Raw genomic sequence first — 20525 nt, 5'->3', positions numbered from 1 at the left:
ATCAAGACAGTCGGTGGACGTCGACTAGCAGCTGTTTCTGCGCTTTCTTTTTGCAGCGCGTACGTGCATGTGCACGGGTATGCTCGCGCATCGAGTGAGGGGCGAGGGGGATGGGCAGGAGCGCGGCTGAGTTACCGCACCCCATCACTTCCCTCCCACCATTGCGCGCAGTACGGAATAAGGGACACAGGAGGCGCATTTGTCGTGCTGGCGTCTGAGACGTCGTCTTTAGCGGCGCTGCAACGTGCAAGTTGAGCGCCACATCGAGCATGCTGCCCCTCGGCCTGATGACTGCCAAAACCTTTTGGAAGAAAAACAAGCCACCGCCTTTTATTCGTTTTTCTTCACGCGTGAGTACTGCTCTCCCCCTTTTTTTCCACTTGCACCAGTGGGCCGTAACAACGGCGCATCCTTGAGACACGGACACTCGTGCACACACAGCAGCGTCACCGCCTTTGCGAACGCCGCCACGCACTTCTTCCTACGTGGTTTGGCCCGCTTCACGTGCACCACTTGCGTTGTTTGCCCGTGTAGATCGAATCTGAACGGACACCGCATCACCCCTTCAGAAGGAAGGCTTCCGTTTTCAGTCTCCATCGTGGGCCTCGTCCGCTTCAAGTGCGCCGCTCTGCAGCAGCAACAGCGCACACCTTTCACCTCTCCTTCTGCGCACCCGTTCTACCAGACGATTCTCCTCGAGCAACAAGCGCAGCAGCACCACCAGGCGCAGCACAGACAATGGGCTGCGTGAACTGCAAAAGGGCGAAAAGGTCGAAGGTGCGCCCCACGCTTGTGGAGGCGGCGGCGCGTGAGACGGAAATGGAACGTCGGACTGCAGCTGAGCAGAGACTTGCAGCACAGAACCTCTACAGCTCCGTCCAAGCTGCAAATTCCCTCCCATCCACTAGCCGCGAGGATGCCGCGCCGCTGTCGGCGATACCGAGACCTTTAGAGAATGTGCAAAAGAACTCAGCTGCTGCTGCTGCTCCCGGAGAAACGGAGAATGGTCTAAGATGGAGCTCAAAGAAGGAGGGCAACCGCGAAGCCACTGCCAAGGCGGATAACGACAGCACCACGGCGGCATTAGCCAGAGTATCCAGGGCAACGGGTCCGTCAGAGTCCTCCAGGGATACGCCTAAAGGACACACGAACAAGCATCAGTACCGCCGTCGCCCCGAGGGCAGTTCGCGGAGTGACGAATCGCTATCTATTCCAGTAGATGCCGTGGAATCTGCAAAGTACCGAGACAGGTGCAGTACTAGAAGCAGCAGCAGTACTAGAAGCAGTAGTAGCAGTGCACAAGCGCACAAGGGCAGGGAAGGCGGAGAGGAAGGGAAGAAGCACGGCAGCTCCGGAAGCATAACCGCCGCAGAGGCTCGGTCGCAGGAGAAGAGCGGTGACTCAGTCGCACACGGGCACCTTCACAGCGCATCTCACTCGCAGACAGCAACAGCGGGGCTGCCTATTAACGGCCTGACAGCAGCTGGCACAACAAGCTCCACCAACTCGCACCAGACGAGGCAACCGAAGATGTACCACAGCAGCAGCAGCGTCTCATCGGATTTACGCAGTAATGCAGTCCTTCCTGGGATGGAGACAAACGTGTATCCGAGCGCGGACGCCCTGGATGACGGCGCCGGCAGTGGGAGCAGCACCAGCTGCGATGTCCCAGCCGCGATGCTGGCGCCGAATACCAGCGTGGAAAGCGGAGGTGCAACGGCTGAGGCCTCCTCCATGCCTAACCGAGCGCCTTTTGAGCCGTATAGCGACTTGGGGCCATGCGATGTGACCGACTATGTACCCCCATATGAGTGGGCGCCACGGACGCTCCCTGTGCCGTCCCCTCTCCGGCCCTGCGGCCCAGTCGACATGGCGCGGTGGGAGGACGAGGAGATCCAGTTTCGTGGACTAGCCGCCGCGGGTACGACCGCTCGTTTTCAGGACCCTATGGTGAACATCTCTGTTGAGGATGCCGCAACGTATGACTCTGTAGCGGCCGAGGGCAATTATGGCGCTTCTCACCCCCTCGGCCTGCACACATTTTACCCTCGCCTGCCGCCATCGCAGTGGGCCTCGTCTAGCAGCGAAGGCAGCGCCAGCAGACCTGAGGCATCCGCAGGGGCATTCGACTACCCGCGCTTACCGGTGAACACATTCATTCAGAAAGGGCATTCCCACCAGCAGCAGCCGTTCTACCGAGCAATGTACGAAGCTGATGCGAGTGTCCACTACTCTCCTGCCGAGTACGCCTTGCACGAAGCGACGCCACGACGGGCAGTGCCGCCGTCTCTTGTTGACGTACACGTCTCCGAGGCGGTCGGCTACGCATCGCCGCCCGTGAACACTGCATACTCCTTTTACCCTTCTCGTGCCCTTTTGCCGATGGATCACAGTGACGCGGTGCCTGACGGTGGCTCCGGCAAGCCTATGACTTACTCGCATGCCATTCCCGCGATGACCACATCTGCCCCGCAAATTTATCAAGACGGCAACCGCAGCCGCAGCGGTAACATCAGCGTTGTTGGCATCGGCAGTGGTGCGCATCCGCATAAACCTGTCTCGTACCTCTTCGACAGCTCCATGGATGACTGGCTGCAATTGCGGCACGCACAACCGCCGCAGCGCCAGCTGTATGGTGAGTCGGTCGACATGTGGTGAAAGAAACGGAACAATGAGCAAAAGTGGGGGGAGGGTAGCGAATACACGAAAAGGCCCACGCGGCGGGAGGCGGTGGACCAACGAAGAGAGGGTGAGAGGGCAGGCTTTGCTAAGCGAGCGCTGAAGGGATACAGACATTGTGACCTGTGTGGGCGAGTGATCATGTTTTCTATTCCTCCTGTTTCGATTCTCCTTGGCGCTACTTGTTATGTCGCCCACGCCTGCCTCCCCCTTTTTTCCAGATTATCATTGTTACTCTGGAGCATACCCTCCTTCGCCTCCTCTGCACCTCCCTCAGCTGCAAAGGGGCGTCTCGCTCATGAGTAGTGTTTTCTCTCCTGCACTCTCCACCCCTCCTGCACCTACGGCGACACCCCGGGCATCACCACCACTCCAACTGCCCCGGTGCGTGCGCAAGGACATCCTCTCTCTTCCTCTTTCCAGACTGCGGCCCCTGTCATTTCCCCCTCCTCCTCCTTTGTGTGTGCGTGTGTGTGTTTCCCAATGAGCGGTCCCGCCGGCAGTGGTTACTGCACAGGGAGAGACACGCACGCCCGCACGCGCCCGAATGCATCCGTTACCATCATGGTTTACTTCTTTGGCTTCTTCCACTTGTACACTTGACATCTGTTTCCGTCTCTTCTTCTTGGCGATGCTACGAAGGTGCATCCTTTTTTTTTCACTAGATCTTCTCTTCCCTCCCCTCCTCCTCCTCTTGCTCGTCTAAGTGGAGCATTCGGCTCCTCATCCCTCACACACACACACACACACACATGTAAGCTTGTGTGCGAGGATGTGCGTGTAGGCTGCCGTACTTCTGTTTTCTTTCGTTTATACCCCTTGTTTTCTTGTTGTAGGTGTATGCAGTAACCTCGACGTCTTCCTTCTCTCTTCCCTACCCCCCCCCTTTGCTGGCCGGAGGAGTGGCTACGGCTGCCGATGGACGGCCGCTGCTGTGAGACGGGTCAGACGTGTTGGCGGAGCCTCATTGGCAGCTTTACTACATCGGGAAAACGGTGACGACGGCGGCAGTACCAACAAACAAAGACAGGGACACGCGAACCTCATCGGACGCCCCCATCGCGATGGGGCACCAGGCGGGGCTGAAAAGCGCTGCGAGTAACTAACACAGACGCACGCACACACATGCAAAGGAACGCAAATGGAAACAGTCGGTGATGTGCAAGCACACATCTGCTGCCATGGAGGCCACTGCCACTTCTTCTTCCCTACTTCTCCGCCAACCTCCCCCCTCCCTCGCACCCGCTTCTCCTTGGCAGAGAAGCTCGTACACACGTACCCACTACGTACTACAGCCCCCTTCAGTGCACACGCACACGCTCCTCCTCCCGTTAAACCAACAGGAAAAAGAAAAGCCAAAGCAATGGCCTGCGACGACGGTACCCAGGTGGCGCAGCTGCTGAGCGAGGGCAAGTACAACCTGCCGATGTTTCTCCGCTACCTCAAGGCCTCCTCGATGGAGGGCGACCAGCCGGACAAGTCTCTCCTGCTCGGCATCTTGCTGCAGTCCTTGGCCCGCTTCCAGACAAGCGACTTCACAGCATGCATGTGCCTCGTGCCCAGCCACGTCCAGGACTCTCCCAGCGTAGAGAAGGAGCTGAACTACATCTACGGACTTGAGAACCTGCTCAGCTGCGGCCTCTTCGCGCGCTTCTGGACGCAGTGGAGCTCTGTCAAGGAGCATCTGCCGGAGTCCTTCCACTTCGAGGCCCGTGTGCGCACCAGCATCTTAGAGACCATCTGCATCACGATGGAGTCCATCCCGACGGAGAAACTGGCCACGTACCTTGCTGTCTCGCCGGACCAGGTGCAGAAGGTTGTGCATAACGCGATGAAGGACTCCGAGGACCGTGACATGAAAGTAATGGCGTATGACAGCGGTAGTGTGGTGTTTCACCGCAATCGTTTCAACTACCCACAAGCTGGTGCGGCGCAGGATGCCATCCGCTTCTCTGACGTGTCATCTGTCATCCACAACGATGTGCCGCGCCGCGGCGCGGCGGCTGCGGCGGACGAGGCGCGGGACATGCGTGCGCGAACGTGGGCTCGCATGGCGGATGAATAAGGGACCGCCAACGTATCCCTCCTTCCCCCCGACCGGGAATCACTTTCTCTGGTTCGGCATCATATGGTGTGTCGTTTTTGTCGTTGGTCCCCCAGCCTGCAGTGCCGCATATGTGCTCGCTCACAGCGGATGGACGGGTGGGCGATACTGTGTGAAGAGAACACGTGGAGGCGACGGAGTCGTGGGAGAAACGCAAGCGACTGTTAACGGCGACGCTGACAACAACAAAAAAGAACGAAAAAAAGGAAAAGAACGCACATCAAAGCGGAGCGATATAGTGCGGAGACGCTGACCGCCCCACCCTGTTCTTGCCCCCCACCTCGCGTGCTGCACCCCACCCTATTCCGTTCCCTTCTCTCTCAAGCCCTCGACTCGCCCATTCGCATCATCGCTGGATCAGCGACGTGAGCATTGCAGTCGTCAAGGGGTGTGTGTGTGTGTGCCAGGGAGGGGCGGGGGTCTTTGGGAAGACCTACACGCACCAGCAGCACAAGCTCGGGGATTCGGAGCTGGCTCACTTTCCGGGACGCGCCACCGCCTCTCCTCCCTTCCTGCTCGTTGTTCGTGTGTGTGTGTGTGTGTGCCTTTTTTTCGCTCGTTTATGTGTGTTTTAACTGGGTAGTGTAAGAGACTAAGATGAGGTGTGCGATGAAAGACCAGAGACGACGACGAAGAGAGACAATAGACCCGCGAAAAGGCGGGCGAAGAGGTAACTGCGTACCCGGGAGATGAGTGGGACTTCTCCCTCCCCTTCCTCCCACCCCTCTCTCCGGAGGCGGTGGGTCTCTTAACGCCGGCCTGCTATCGGCCCAACCTCTGCTCTAGTGCACTGCGTATGACGCGGGAGGAGGGAAGGGAAGGAAAGCGGCGAGGCATGTCCATCCTCATCTTGTTTTGTTGAGTGCGCCCCAGTCGGCCATCGCTTTCACCGGCACAGCTGCGACTCTGTTCCTGCTCCCCCCTTTTTTCGGTGCCCACATACGTGCTCGCTGTGGTTGGCACTTGGCCTGGTCGACAAGGATATGCTTGGGCACAGGCTACCACTCACCGCAAAAAAAGGTACTCTCTTCACTGCGCTTTTCCACCCCATTGCCTTTGGTAATAATAATGTATACATGTGTATACTACCCTTTGGCGTTTGATGGACCGCACACATGGTACCTGGCTGCGCGGCGTACTTCTCCTTCCCACCACCACGCAGACAAACACACACACACACACACGCACGCGCGCTTGCCAGGTACACACGGTGTTGCGTCCTCAGACTCTTCGCCTGGATTAGGTGTTCTACGTATGTGGATGAACTAGTGTGCGCGTCCATTTCCTTCGAAGGAACAGCCGTACATACGCGCAGATGGGCCTCCACCGCTGGTGTTCGACTCGAGCCCTTTTTTTTCGGTGCGTTCTTCTCGACTAAGTCGCCTGCCCATTTGCCCACGTCATCCTTCTCGTCCAGTCAAGGCCGATGCAACACGCCTGGGTGGAGAACGTCACCTAGCGAAGCGACATTGCAGCCTACAGAAAGGACGCAGGAGCGATGAACCCAACCGTGCCGCGTGGTGTCGAGTGGGGGCTGGTGCACTGCGACTTCTACCATCACGCATGCGCCAACAAATCAAGATTATTGGTGTCTCACAGCACCACGGACACAGTCGGGCAGATGCTGATGTCGTTGATGAAGGACGACCTGCTAACATCATCGGCACCTTCCAAGAAGCCGCACGGCAAAGGAAGCACTGTCTATACCACGCCCTCCTCGACCACCGAAGAAGCACCACGGGGCACGGAGAGCCCTCACCAAGTTGCTCCGGTGGCGGACTACAGCTGTGTGGACATGGAGGGTACGCGGAAAGACGACTTCAAGTTTATACCGTCAGCGCCACAGTCAGCACAAGCCCAGGAGGCATCTGTGCCAACACCACCCTCACTAGCATCGGCGAGTCAGGCAGAGACGAGTGCTGCCGAAGATGCAGGGAGCTTCCTCTCACACAACACGCCGCCGCCGTCCTCGTCGGCTCTCTCCGTCATCGACACGCACTCCTCAGCCTCAACGGCGCGTCCTTCTCCAACAATACGAGTACCGCAGAACGAGTCACCTGCGCCGATGAGTCCTCTACAGACAGCAACCTCGTCCGCCAGGCATTGGCAATGGACAGCGCCGCGGCACACTGTCGATAGTGCCTTCGTGCGTCGCCAGCTTGCCCTTCTGGCGCACCGAAAGGTGCTAGCGCTCCTCGACCCCCATGCCCTCGCCTGCGGCAGCTACATCTCCATGTTCTCCTCCGCCGCCGAGTACAGCCGTCTCACTCAATGCTTCCGTGCAGTGGCAGTGGCGAAGAAAGACGCGGTGAGCTCGTGGGTGTCGCTGGCGCACTGCGCGGCGCTGTGCATTCTCCTGCCGCGCACCATGGATGAGAAGGTACAACTGGCGATGGCTTCCAAGGGCAATGCTGCGCCCCGCGATGACCCTACCGAAGAGGGCAGCCGGGGCCACATCAGACCCCGTTGCCACAATCAGAAGGAGTGCAGTAGACCTGCGGAACCGGATGTGCTTGCGCGTGTGAGTGAGGCCATGCGTGGTGTCTACGTGCACCGCGTCACTGACAATGCCTTTGAACTTGGCGTGGTCATGCACGGCGGCCATCAGGACTCACGACTGCTCTGCCTCCTTCAGTGCTTGTCGCACTGGTGCCAAGTTGTGATTGAGCACCGCAGTGTTGTCCTGCCCATCTGCGCCTCCCTGCGCTCTGTCTCGCTACGCTTGTGGTGGATGCCGCAGCACGGCCGTGTGACGCCAGGCTCCCTCCTTCCGCCGCTCAAGGCGTTCGTGAAGGAAGACCGGCGCGGCTTCATCGCGGCTACGCGCAGGGGCGTCGCCGAGTGTGACGACGTTCCTGGCGAGGTGTGCCAAGTGCAGTCGTCCACGAGGCTAGAGGAAGATGCCTTTCCACTGTTCCCTTCTTACGATGACATTGTGCTGTTCCTCGTACGTCCTGTGGCCTCACAGCTACGCGGCACTAATATTCTGCGGCTCCCGCACGCCTTTGATGAGTACGTCATGGGTCAACACTGGGGTGCCACCGACGAGGCGGCGGAGTACCGGGTGGCGGGCCCAGATGAGGCCTCAGAGGCACGGAATGGCAATGGGTGTGTGCATCGGCTCTTCCTTCGCGCGTCAGGGGTACAAGAATTGGTGCGGCTCTCCAACGGTGCGGTGCAGGCCACATTGGTCTTTGCTGACGCCAGGGTGACCACGGTTGGGGAGCACCTCCTCGCAGTGGAGATGCGACCTTCGGCTGCGTATCGCCCCTTTGTGCCGACGCTGTGTGCCAAGGTGGCCCCGTTCCTTGTCGTTGGCCCAGAGGAGACGTAAGAAGGGGCACGACAACAGCGCAGAGGGCCTTTTTTTCTGCATCTCCCGCCTTCCCTCTCGCAGAAATAGAGAGGGGTGAGGTGTGCGTGTGTGTGTATGTGTCTGTGCGTAAGCAGCAGACGTTCCCAGCGGTGGTGGTTCACCCACTCACTGGAGTTTTCTTATCCGTCTCTCTGGTTGTTGTGCCACCTCAGCCCCCTGCTGCCAGATACATACGACGTTATGCGTTGTTGTTGCTTTTGTGGTGCGACGCGCGAGCCCAGCGCGGCTGCTACACGCTGTCTTGAATCCTTTATTATTATTATTTTCGTTTTGGTCGCTCGTTATTCTGCTGCTGCGTTCTTCACTGCTGCGATGGGATGGGCGTTTTCTTTGCCCCCCCCTTTTCCGTCTCTCCCTCGGCCGTTTCAGGCCTCCTCCTGCTCTAGAACACCGCGTCCACTCAACGACTCCCTCCCTCTTCTTGCTCCTCTCCTCTACCTCAGTGTTGCTGCGGCGAGGAAGCCGCTGAGGTGCAGATGCGGACTGTCGCGTTACAGCATGCAGCCATCGCCAAGCATCCGCAGCCGCGGTACTTCTTACCAACGTCGTACTATCTCTCCCTACGACTGTTTGCCGCGCTCGTCATCGCTTCTGCAATGCGCATCTTCGCTTTCTCTCGCTCTATCGCGCCTCTCCTCTGCCTTTCCTCCGATGTCTCTCTTGCTAGCTCGTCAGGTAGCTGTATCTGTGTGTGTGTTGTGTTGTGTTGATGGGTGCCTCTGCGTACTGCGCTGTCTACGCCGTCCCTCACCCTCTCACATCTCTGCCACCCTCCGTCTTTTACCAAGAAAAAAGCGGAGGGAGAGAAGGACCACAATGGGTCACCGTATTCCTTTTCTTTTGGAGGGTGGGGTGGGGATGAGTTGGGGGAGGGGCCATGTGCGCGCTCTCCTTGGCCATACCCTTCGCTCCTGACAGGCGTTCATCTTTTCGATCTCGCCATCTGCTAGGTTGTTTCTCTCCTGCGCGTTGGTCGCTCACTCTCGCCAACTCTCTCCACTTAACTCCGACGTGCTCCACCCCAGCGGGAGTGTGCTGGGCGCACTGAAGTCGCTTCGAGTCCGCCTCGGCCTTACCCTTTCCCGCTTAGACGTTTTATACTTTCCTCCTGCGGCTCCCCTTTATGCGCCTCGTACACCAACTCATCTCCTTCCTCGACGCAGAAGCCGTTGCACACCCATCGTGGAGGAATTCTTTCGGCTACTGGTGAACCTCAGGGACGAAGAGGACGTTGTCGACGTCCGCCCCACCGCGGCAAGTACCTGCGCTGACGCGTTTTCTGGCGTCTCCGTCACTCCATTTCCCTCCGCTACCACGTCTTCTGCGCGCCGCTCAGATGTAAAAGCGGTGCTACAACAATCGTCTCGCTAGCTCCCACCACCTCTGGTCCGAGTACAACGTCTATCAACTCTGCACACACCACACCGTGCACGAGCTCCAGCAGCAGGGCAAAGATTCCCACGTGCTGGAGGAGCTGCGGCTCGCAGCCACCAGCGGATCATCAGACGAGGCGTACGCGGTAGGGATGAAGCGGCAAGCGGCGGGGCTGCTGCCGAGGTAACGGCTTCGTCCACTGCGGCAGCCACCACATCAGATGGCGTAGAGGTGACCGATGGCGGCGGTGAGTTGTCCAAGGAAGAGGGCAGCGACGCGGTTGCAGCGCTTCGTACGCCGACACAGAAAGCTTCCGCCTCATACCAGCAGACGGTTGAAGAGCAAGCAGAGGAGGCGCAGAGGCTGCAGAGCAATGTGGAGCAACACAAGGGGCGCGAGACGCCCCTGAAAATGTCCCGCGCCACAGCGCCCAAGAAGGCAGAGGCGGGGTTTTCCAAAAGAGAAAGTGACATGGAAGGCTGAACTGGAGGCAGTGCTGCCGGAGATGCAAGAGGTGTCAGAGGAGCAGTCTCCGCAGCGTGTTACGCAGGGGATGCTCGCCGCCCAAGAGCGGCAGCTAGAGAGGATGCGGGCCAAGGATCGTGAGACAGAGATGGCTGCACGCGCCGTGCGCAGCTGAAAAGTGTCGTCAACTTCCGCTGACGCTCGAGTACGCCGCGTCGGAGCTGCGGCGCAGCGAACACTAGCTGACCCTCGGCGAAGATGATAGATCTGCAGAATGGCCGGCAGAAGCTGCGGGCAGTGTCGCAACAAGAAGGGGCGCTGCGAGTGCGGTGCACATGACGACGAGAATGCGAACGCCACCACGGCTAGGGAGCAGCAGCACAGGGCTCAACCCCTGTAGGACCGCGTCGAGTCTCTGCAGAACGGGTTAACCATGAGAGATGTCGCCCTGCACCGCCAGTAGGCGTAGGCCCCAGATATCAGCACATCCCGTGTGGTGTATGGGGAAACAAAGGAGGTAGCCATCCGAATCGAGCCGCACGAACATTGTATTGTGCACCTCGAGGAGGATTTGGCAGCGGCGGCGGCGGCGGTCTTGGCATCAGACGATCCGAACGGGTGGTTTCGCGGGGCTCTTCCCCTTCCTTGCGAAGGAGCCGCATAAGTTTCCTGATGGAGGTGAAGCGCTCTGCCGAGTCGTACCACAGCAGGCGCGTTGGGTACATGCGCTGGGTCTTTTTTCTCTGAGCTGCTGCTTGTCGTTGCCACCGCACACACAACGCCAGCTTCTCTGTGGCGCTGTGGGTACACGATCCGCAGAGCTGGAGGGAGGGGGGTGTGAGGGAGGATAGGAGAGGGTTAGATTGAGGTATGACGCGACCACGGTACCCCTTCACTCCTTCTCTTCTCCGTCACCTCGCTTCCAAGCTAGATGGCGATCTTGGCGGAATACAGGCCCAAGCATGAAGCGTGTCTCTGTGTGTCTCTTGCACGGATTATGTGTTTGCTGCCTTGGTGTGGCGTTTCCTTGCTCCTGCTCTCCTTCCGCTCCACTCCATTGAAGCATCACATTCTTCAGTGGCGTTTTTGTTGTTTTTGTCCCTCGCTGCCCCTCTGCCTCTCTCCGCCTTCACTCGGTTAAATGGGGCAGTGGCCGTGCCTACCGCCGAGACCCCTTCGATTACGTCATCGGCGACTGGAGGGTCCCCCCTGGTTCTTCTTAACAACAGTCCTCGACAGTAACCTCACGGTATTCTCGAGACAGGTGGCAGCCCTACAGAATCATTGCCCCGTTGATGTAGCGGCGCGCGCTGCGGTGCCCCTTCAAGCTGTCTCTTGCACTCTTCCTTTTCCACCTTCACGCTCGCAAGCATGCGACTCCTTCAACCCCACTGCTTTCTCTCATTTTCCATTCGTCCGCACAACCGTGCGCAAGCTTCTCTGCGCAGCGATACACTACCCACATTGCCCCCACTCCACCCCACCCTCCCGAACGTTGCATGTGGTGTTGTTGCCGCTCTTTTCGAATCTTTCTCTGGTTCTTGCTCCCTCCACCTCTCCATTGCTGTGTTCACCACCGTAGGTCGCGGCCTCTGCTTCGACGACATCAACTTCAGTATCGCCCCTCACGGAAGAGTTCACGTTGGACTTGTCTGTCACCCTTTCCCTTCCCTCTTCACGTTTTTTTTTCTGTTTGGTTGTGTGTTGCGTTGACCACTAATTCTCACCCCCCCACACACAACCAACACGGCGACGACAGCCCCCCCCCCCTCCACCCCCTCTTTGAGGGTCTTGTCTCCCTGTCTGTCTGTGGCTGTCTGTGTGTGTGTGTGTGTGCGCAGTGTGCCTGTGTGTAGGTGGGTGTAGCTCGGTCCTTCACTGCCTGCCTCTCTGCCACTCGCGCCGTATTGCCCTTTGCTCTTCTATACACAGCGCATACATCGACGCTACCCATACAGACATCATAGTCGTTCCTCCTTACCACCTCCGAGACACGATGTTCTCGCGGACGCAGGACGCCGGGGGCGCCGACAGCGGTGTCATTCTTCCCTTTCGGATGGGCGGCAAAAGTACAGTGGTTATGTCGGACTACCACATCTGCAAGTACGACGCCATCCTCGGCGTGCTCGTTTGCATCGGCGATGATGCAAACGTCCTCGTGCTTGGCAAGGAGATGTGCCGCGAGCTGCTACCGCTGCCGGGCGGGGTGCACTGGCTAGACGCCTTTGTGTACTCCGGCACCACCAGTTTCCTGGTGCTTGCGTCAGAGACGCTCTTGTGCCTGGACTACAGCGCTGGCGTGAATGGTAACGGGGACAGCATGCTGCGGTGCACGGGGTCTGGTGCGCCGTTCACCTGCCTGCATGTCGCACAGGGCTTGACATGCGGCGCGGTGGGGCGCAAGGACGGGCTCGTCTCCTATTTCCGTCTCGATCCGGTGTCGAACAACCCCGAGGAGCGGCCGCAGCTGCAGTGGACCGCCACGGAGACGAATGTTCTCGGGCTATGCCAGCCCTTCTGCAAGGGCGTGGCGGGCCCCATCATTGACACGAGCGCCGCCAGCCGCGACAAGTTCTTCACCACAGGCTCTCTGCTCTCGATGGACTCGTACCCAAACAACCCGAACGCACTCATCGGTGTGGTGGGCGGGGTTCCCGGGGTGTGCAAGTGGTACATTGATGAAGGTCGTGTGAGCTGCTTCTTTGATGCCAGCAGCATCGCCGGACAGCAGGACAGCCTTTTGGCCACGTGCCGTGTGACGCCTGGTGGCGTTTACGTCGCTGCCGTCACCATGCACAGCACCAAGGTTCTCCTGTGGAACGAGAGCAAGAAGCGGCGTGACAAGGTGGCCGAGCTCTACTGGGTCGTGGATCTCTCTCAGCACATCTCACAAAGCGTGCCAAGCGCCCCCAGCGCCAGACTTGTCGACGCATTCGCGTACAACGAGTATCGTGTGGGTCTGAGCATGGCCCGCACTGCCCTTGAGGACAGCTTCCACCCCACCAACGACAAGCACAGCCAAATGTACATGTTGCTGCACGGCCAGCGCGACATCCTGGAGATAGTTATCCGACTAGATGACAAGCAGGTGATGCGCCAGGACGCCATTATCGCACACCTGAACGCGTACACGGCGCAGCGTGGTGTGGAGGCGGCGCGTACGAAGAAGGCGGCGGCCGGGTCAAGCGGCAACGGCACAGACGTCGGCGTGAACGCGGTGGACAACTACTTCAACGTCTTTCACGTGGAGCCGTGCGTACTGTCGAACTACTGGACAAGTGGGCTGAGAGACGTTGACCTAGAGGCGCTGTTCGTGACAAGCGAGGATGGCTTGCGGCCGATCCTGGCAAAGCGCAACCGTCAGACGGGCGGCATTGAAAGCATACGTGAGCTGCGCGAGCTTAGCCCGCAGGCGCCGTGGTACCCGCGTGCGCTGCTGTTGCGGCTGCCCGAGAACCAGATACGATCGCTCGCCGAGGAAATACAACGAACAGCAGTGGCCTCAACGTGGGAGAAGCTTCTGCGCGGCGGCGACGCACTGCTGCGCCACGCGCTGCCTGACGTGGAGGTCAAGGAAGTGGCTAACTCAGATGCGGCATATTTGTGGCGGCAGAGCATTATGGTAACCGTCACGGATGCAGCACAGGCGGTCTGTCTGTCACCGCAGTCCAACGAGGCCTTCAGCGTCAGCTCGAAAGCTTTGGCGAACTGCGTGCCGTGGTCAACTTTGGCGATCGGCCAGGACGCTGACGGGTTGGTGTTGGAGACGGTGCTGCCCTCGCTGCACACAGTGTTCCTGCCGACGGAGATAATTTTGCGCGTGTTCAGCACCGAGTCCATCGTCACGGTCATGAAACACGACATTCGTCGTAACACCGGCTCACTGGTGCTGGACCTGGACCGGGCGGCGCTCCAACTGGACGGGAACGGCGAGCCTGGAAAGCGGATGGTGCAGCAGGCGGTACTTGTTAATGCACGTCTGGAGCCGTCCACCGTGACGAGCAATGTGTCTGTTTACAAGGATGGCAAGTGCGTGTTGTTGCTGCTCGAGAACTCCTCGGTCGCGCTTGTCGATCTTTCGGGCAAGGGTGACGACGGCCGCCCTTTCATGCTTCAAGTTCCCCCTGGGCTGCTCCCGGTCGGGTCAACCATCGCCTCGCTTGATGCCTTCTGGATGGCCAGCCAGACCGCAACAAGCAACATCAGGACGGGCCTGCTCTGCCTCGCGTGCCTCTTCAAGGACCGCAAAGGATTCTTGCTTTGGAACTTGAGCGAGATGCGCCTGATCACCTACGCGCACCCCGAGTACGCCACGTCCGCCACGCGCCTCATGGTCACAGCAGCGGTGCAGCCGCCGCTGCCGAATCTGTCGGGTGACGTCAAGGTGTTCGAAGTCACGCTTTCCATTTCGCCACCCGTGCACAACGCTGGAGAGTACGGCACCCTTACCTGCTGCGACGCACTTGGCGCTGCTTTGCTGTCGATGTCGCTTGCGTTTGGCATCGCGGACGGCGCCCCGCAGGCCTGGTGCTACCGCCTGAGCGCGGAGGTCAGCTGGGTGGCGTTGCCGCAGACGACGAGCGCCACAAAGCTGCTGCCTGTCCGGTTCGAGGTATTGGGCTCGTCTGTAGAGTGGACGATTACGGTGGGTGGTGCGGCGGTGGCAACAGGGAATAGCCCGCTCCAGGGCAGCATCGTGCACGTCAAGACAACGTGGGCACCAGGCAAAGCCAACCTCACGTACAACACGGATGCGGGAGAAATGCGCGACTACGAAATCAGCCGTGACACCTCCGCCAACGACCGCATCGACCCATCCATCGCGTTCGTTGGCGCACACGAGATTGCTGTGGTGCAAGTGTCCGCCCTCTTCCCCGCCACTGGATCGCCGGCCTCGATGGCGGCGAGTGTCACGGCGGCGGGCACGGTGCCAGCCGCCACGTGCAGGCTCGACCCTGCGCGGCGTCTCGAGCACCTCAGCGTCTACCACGGCCGCGGCGCGCTCATCGTGGTAACACGCGATGCGAACGGCTGGCGTTGGGTGAACATCCTGGACAGCAGAACGGCCAAGCCGATGATGCAGTCGTGCGCCACTCTTGACTTTGCTGGCGAGGAGAACGTTCAGGTGCTGCTGGTCGAGATTGAGAACGTGCTGCATCTGTACTTCCTCGGCTCCAACAATGGCGTTGTTGGCCACTTCTTCGTGGAGGCGAACTTGGGTACTTCGAAAGAAAGTGGGGTGCGCAAGCACCCCTGCTTCCGCGGACCACACTACCACTTCACGCCATGCACCTTCCGCGGCTACGGACGCTATCTGCCACCGGCGCCGACACTGAAGCAGGAAACGAGCTTCTTCAAGCGACTCATGACGCTGCCGTGGGAGGACATTGCCCTGAAGCTAGAGTCCCAGACGCTGCGCGCCACGAAGGCGGCTGGAGTGGCGCAGATGCCTGCCGGAAACACCCCCATGGCAGCAGCGCCTACATCAACACCGTACGCAACCCCCGCCTCTCTGCCGTCAAGTGCGCCACAAGTCGCGAAACCGGACCCTAAGAGGGAGCAGCAAGAGCTGCTCGGCGCTGTCAAGCGCGGAAGTAGCGCAGCAGGACCGGCACAGGCCCCGGCCCCTACGCGGCAGCCTGGTGCTTCTGCATCTACCGCGGCCGCCACCGCAACCACTCCGGATGATTCGCCGGGTGGCCGCTATGCGCAACTCAAGGCGATCGCGGAGCGCGAGAATGTTAGCCTCACTGAGGCCCGGCGAATGATGAGCGAGAATGTGCGCAAGCTGCAGCAACGCGGCGAGCGGCTGAGCGAGATGCAGAACAAATCGGCCGAGCTGGCGCAGACAGCACTGACGTTTCAGGATCTGGCGCGTCAGCTCAAGGAAAAGCAGCGCAGCAGCTGGTTGTAAGCATTGCCCTTCTGTTTATTAAGCGCTGAAATGTGCGTGTCCATTGGCTCGTGTGTTTTTCATGCCCCCCCTCCCTCCCCTTATGGCGGCCACCTGTGGAAAAGAAAATTTTCGCGTGGCGGCGGGTGCTCCTGGCAGCGGCCCCTGCGCGTGCGCATCATGGCAGGCGCAAACCCCCAGCCCCCCCCCCCCCCCGCCCCCCTCCGCGCGCCCCAAGCCGCCCCGCCACCCCAACCCCCACGCCCCCGCTGCCGGGTCCCCCAGGCGCCAGAAGGGCCGAGCCCGCGTGCCCTTGGCCGAAGCGAGGGGCCGTCCGGCCCCGCCCGCCCCCTGCGCGGCGCGGGGGAGGGGGCGCCTAACCCTCCCCGCCAGGCACGGGCGACCAGGCCGCCGGGAAGGCGGAGCCGAAGCATAGCGAGACCCGAGCGGGCCTCGCCCAAGCTCTCGCGAATCTAGAAAATGCCTTCGTACTCCCCTCGATCCCTTATTCTTTATTCCTTTACCCGAGCCCAAACCACACATACACAGCTTCATCCGTGCACCCCACCAAAAAGTAGACATCTTTCTCAGCGCCATGTCGATTTCGCCCCAGCCGGAAGACGATAGTGCGCTTCTTGTGCGACTTATCGAAGAGGACCTTTTCCTGGATCACATCGATAAGTGCAGCGGCAACAGCGAAGAGAGAGTATCTGCCGATCATCGCTACCTCATCGAAAATGTCTTTCCGACACTTGTGCCAGCCCTTCAAGACTTGATCAAGCAGTACAGGGACCGAATTACGCAGGACGGTACGGCAAGCGGCGCTGTCAACAAGGCACAGGCCGACCCGGTGATGTGGCTGGCACAATACCTTCTCCGAAACAACGTTCATAGCGGTACGTCGCGACTCACGCACCATCCGTTTCAGATTATCAACAGGGCGGCGCTTAACATTGACCCAGAAGAAGAGTAAGCACCTCTGCACCCAACGGTGCGCAACCTGCATTTTTTCTTCCCATGGTGCTTAGTTTGCTAGCAGTCGCGCAGGCCATGTAAATTAGGCTTATCTTTTCTTTGTACGCTTTAGTGCTGTCAATTCAACGCCCGTGAAAACACAAAATGATATAAGAAATCAGTGTTTCAGCACAATCGGGGTTGTGATAAACACCATTTCCTCTCCCTTCCCTGTGTCTCTTGATGTCTTTCTGAGTTGCAGCTCTAGTGCACCAATGGCTTTCCTCCAGACTTCCCTTGTACAGTGTAGCGCATGCTGCGATTCTGCACCACCAGAAATATGAATACTTCACGACTGTGCTCTTTTCACCTTTCGTCCTTTACCCTAAGGTGCTTCCGTACGGAAGCTGATCTGGCTTTGCGAAAGCGGTGCCGAGGGAACACCAGCATAGGCTGTTCTTTTTCATTCCGAGTGTCCCGTTGCAGACGCGTCGAGCAATGATGAAAGTGAACATTAAGGCAATATCAGATGCTCTAGACAGCATTCTTGCTGCGGACACAACTTCTCCATCGGAAAAAGCACACACTGCATCCATTCACAGGCAGCCACTCCTCCTTTCACAATCAAGTGTAAATTCTTCTCGAAGCAAATGCTCGAAACCAATACCACCGGAAGCGTCAGGAGCTTCTTTTTCGAATGGCGAGTCTGGGGCGGCGGCTGATGCAGCATCCGTTATCGAGTCCTCTATGGGTACAAAAAATACTAACCAGAAACTAAAGGTTTCCCCCAGCGATGGCCGTGAAAAAGTACTCTTTGCCAGGAAAGCGGAGAGAACAGGTCGATCTCCTAAGATTACCACGTCGCACGATCAAGAGAATTCGCCACAACTGAGTGGCACGACGAAAAACACTGATACTGCAGCTGCAGACTTTTTTGAATGCATCAAAAGCGTCGAGCTAGTTGCTTTCAAAGTTGTGGAAGCAACAGGCGTCGGTGTCGTATCTGCACTACTGACGCCACAAAACGTTGGACGGTGCATTTCTCGATCTCAGCTGCCGTCGAAGAGCTGGGTCACAAACACTTCCCTTTCTCGTGAAGCTTCCGTGGTTTTCGAGGTTGAGAACCGAGTGGACATGCGGAGATTTAGAGAGCTGCCCTCTGACACGTCCAGCAGTGGAAGCGCCCCACCTGTGGGAGACAACACCGGTACTTGTGTGCAGGACTTTATTGCCGTGCTTTTAGTGGAGGATGCTATTGAGAGACAATTATTTCACCTCCATTCTCCGGTTTTTCCTAATCAAGAGCGGGACGCTTTCAACGTTGTCATTGAAACCTCCAGCTCCCGGCATGGTGGCTTTGTTACTGCCGCCTCTACCGCAGCCGCTCCCAGCAGTGTGACTACCCTCAAGATACCGGGAACCCTTCTCAACGCCTTTGTGCGGATCACGATTAGTCCTCCGGTGATTGAACCTAACACGAAACTGATCAAAGTGCGTGCGGTCTGCTTTTTTCGCTCAGATAGCTGGTCAACACAGAAAGCAGCACCGGTGCAGAGAGGCCGTTCGTCTCTCAAGAGACAGGTACAAGCTACTTTGCGAGAGAGCGCAAAGGCAGCTCCCCAAGATGCACAGTCGGTCAGCGAACAGGGAGAAGAAAGAGGCGTTATAGTAGCCGGAACAACTCAGGCTCCACCACTTTCTCTGACGAAGCATGAGCAGGAGAGGAAAGATGAGGGAGTCGCGCATTTTTCTATATCGGATTACGATATTGACGCTGATGTTGCCGGCTTTGTGAAAGCCGTTGCGCTTGCGCGTTCACGCCAAGACAGTGCAACAGCAAGGCAGTCGAGCTCACGCGGTGGTTGCAACATCGAATACGATTGGCTTTTAGACACGTTGGTGGACGTGTCAACGACAAAGGACAACACTTGTCGAAAAGCAAGCATGCCCGATGCAGGTGACGAGGCGCCGGTACTGGAATACATTCGCACTCTTCAGGCGTGGAACAGTGCACCAGCCTTGAGTTTGAACGCGGCAGTAACCTACTGCCTGTCTGAAACCACCTCCTTTTCGGCGAGTACGATATTTGCAACTGGGTTGTTTAGCCACGAAGCGCAGAATCATCTGTCACAGCCCTTCAAGCTTCATTTTTTTGTAGTTTCTCCCTCTGATGATGTCGACCAAACCAGTGAGCAAGCATATTCTTCGGGTGTTCGTCTGCCACCAGTACACTTTTTGGCTGCAATTGCTAATCAGGCCGCTTTGTTAGGATGCACTACGGAGCTTCTTTTTACCTGTCCGGTGAACAGCGGGTTCGGATGCGCGCTTCGGACACACAATTGCACCTCCGGCGCTCAAGACGCTCACTACAAGATTATCTTCGTTGTTCCCGTGCAGGGCAGCAGCGATATGAATGAAGGCGGCACGACCAGTGTTATGAAGTGCCTATTGCGCACTGCCTTGAGCATTTTTTGTGAGCCCTCCGACAGGCGAGGTATCCGTCTGAGTCAAGAATGTCCTTTTTCTTCGTATAGTGCTCACCAATGCGCGAAGCCGTGTGGCGCACTACGGCTGCTGATAGACGGGACGCGCTGCTTTGATGATCTGATTCCCGTTCTTGTAGAGTGGGCTAAAGTGTCAGGGAGCCTACGATACTATGGCAGCGCAGCGCAGCGTACTCTCCAGCTACTATTTTTCCCTTCCTGGTTGGTCAGCAGTGATGGTGACGGCGAACAATCCGGTGTTTTAGCTGAGCTTCGTCACGAGGCGCAGTGGTCCGGCCTAAATCTCCGGCTATCGGGTCTCTGGAGGAAGAGCACAAACGAAGTGGACAGTGTAGCCGATGACATTGTAGCCTTGGAGGCTGAGTATCACTGCCCCGCGACATATGTATGGCAGTCGCGGCGCGGAGCACTGCGACTAGTTCTCACTGATGCTCACTTTATGGAGTACTTCGCCCGCATGGACGGGTTTGTGGCACCTTCTCCGCTTGTCAGCCTCGCCACGAGCTACTCCGGAAAGGAGGTGGGCGGGGCAACGCATACTCTGCCACTAACTACTCTCAGCGAGGCACCGTGGATGACACTGCTGCAAGCCGCCGAGAGGTTGCGTAAGAGCACTACCGCATCGGCTGCGACGCCGGGAAAGGATGCTGCTGCCGATTTCTTTGCCCTGCGCCGTCGCGTTACTGTCTCTTTTGCTTTTCATATCCTCAGCACCGCTTTCAAGCGTGAATGGGCTCGCGTGAGCGCTAGCATCCCGCTGTGCGACGGACACATCCGAGCTGCAACGCTTGAGTTTCAAAATATGCACGTATCTTCTCTCGGGGAAAGAGCAAGCGGTGGAAATGGCATGTGCAGTGCTTTGAGACTTTTGGACGAGGATGCTTTTATAGACACGCTTCTGCAGTGGCAGTACCCGTTCCCCAATGTGGTTGTGCTACATTGCACGGATGTACTAAGTGCTGCAGGCCCAGCGCCCTCGCTCACATCGACAGCAGCTCTTTGCACGTCGTCCTCAAGGGTACGAGAGGGTGTTCTGTCTCTCTTTTCAGAAGAAGTACTGCACTCTTTCGCTTCCGTCTCTGAAGTAGATGAGGCTCTGTCGTGACCCCAAGGTGTGGCGTGTTTTTCGTTATAGAGAAGGTTCAAGTGCTTTGATACCGCGCGCAAGAGCCAGTC

The 20525-nt window shown here is 58.3% G+C and overlaps 5 protein-coding genes across 5 annotated transcripts; all 5 read left to right on the top strand.

Moving 5' to 3' along the window:
• Positions 1 to 738: 738 nt before the first annotated feature.
• On the top strand, positions 739 to 2658 carry LMXM_31_2190 (hypothetical protein, unknown function; the record flags this gene model as incomplete). The annotated part of the gene is made up of 1 exon (XM_003878019.1): positions 739 to 2658. One exon carries the CDS (start codon positions 739 to 741, stop codon positions 2656 to 2658), a length of 1920 nt encoding a protein of 639 aa, XP_003878068.1.
• A 1384-nt stretch (positions 2659 to 4042) lies between these two features.
• On the top strand, positions 4043 to 4744 carry LMXM_31_2180 (conserved hypothetical protein; the record flags this gene model as incomplete). Its single annotated transcript, XM_003878018.1, has 1 exon — positions 4043 to 4744. The coding sequence occupies one exon, from the start codon at positions 4043 to 4045 to the stop codon at positions 4742 to 4744; it is 702 nt and encodes a 233-aa protein (XP_003878067.1).
• Positions 4745 to 6281: 1537 nt separating this feature from the next.
• LMXM_31_2170 (conserved hypothetical protein) lies at positions 6282 to 8117 on the top strand (the record flags this gene model as incomplete). Its single annotated transcript, XM_003878017.1, has 1 exon — positions 6282 to 8117. One exon carries the CDS (start codon positions 6282 to 6284, stop codon positions 8115 to 8117), a length of 1836 nt encoding a protein of 611 aa, XP_003878066.1.
• A 3877-nt stretch (positions 8118 to 11994) lies between these two features.
• LMXM_31_2160 (conserved hypothetical protein) lies at positions 11995 to 15912 on the top strand (the record flags this gene model as incomplete). Its single annotated transcript, XM_003878016.1, has 1 exon — positions 11995 to 15912. The coding sequence occupies one exon, from the start codon at positions 11995 to 11997 to the stop codon at positions 15910 to 15912; it is 3918 nt and encodes a 1305-aa protein (XP_003878065.1).
• A 1434-nt stretch (positions 15913 to 17346) lies between these two features.
• On the top strand, positions 17347 to 20454 carry LMXM_31_2155 (conserved hypothetical protein; the record flags this gene model as incomplete). Its single annotated transcript, XM_003878015.1, has 1 exon — positions 17347 to 20454. One exon carries the CDS (start codon positions 17347 to 17349, stop codon positions 20452 to 20454), a length of 3108 nt encoding a protein of 1035 aa, XP_003878064.1.
• Positions 20455 to 20525: the final 71 nt, after the last annotated feature.

The sequence above is a fragment of the Leishmania mexicana genome, chromosome 31 (genome assembly GCF_000234665.1).
Source record: "Leishmania mexicana MHOM/GT/2001/U1103 complete genome, chromosome 31".
Lineage (NCBI taxonomy): Eukaryota > Euglenozoa > Kinetoplastea > Trypanosomatida > Trypanosomatidae > Leishmania > Leishmania mexicana.
Note: the sequence above shows the minus strand (reverse complement) of the source record. Positions and strands in the feature narration are given on the sequence as shown.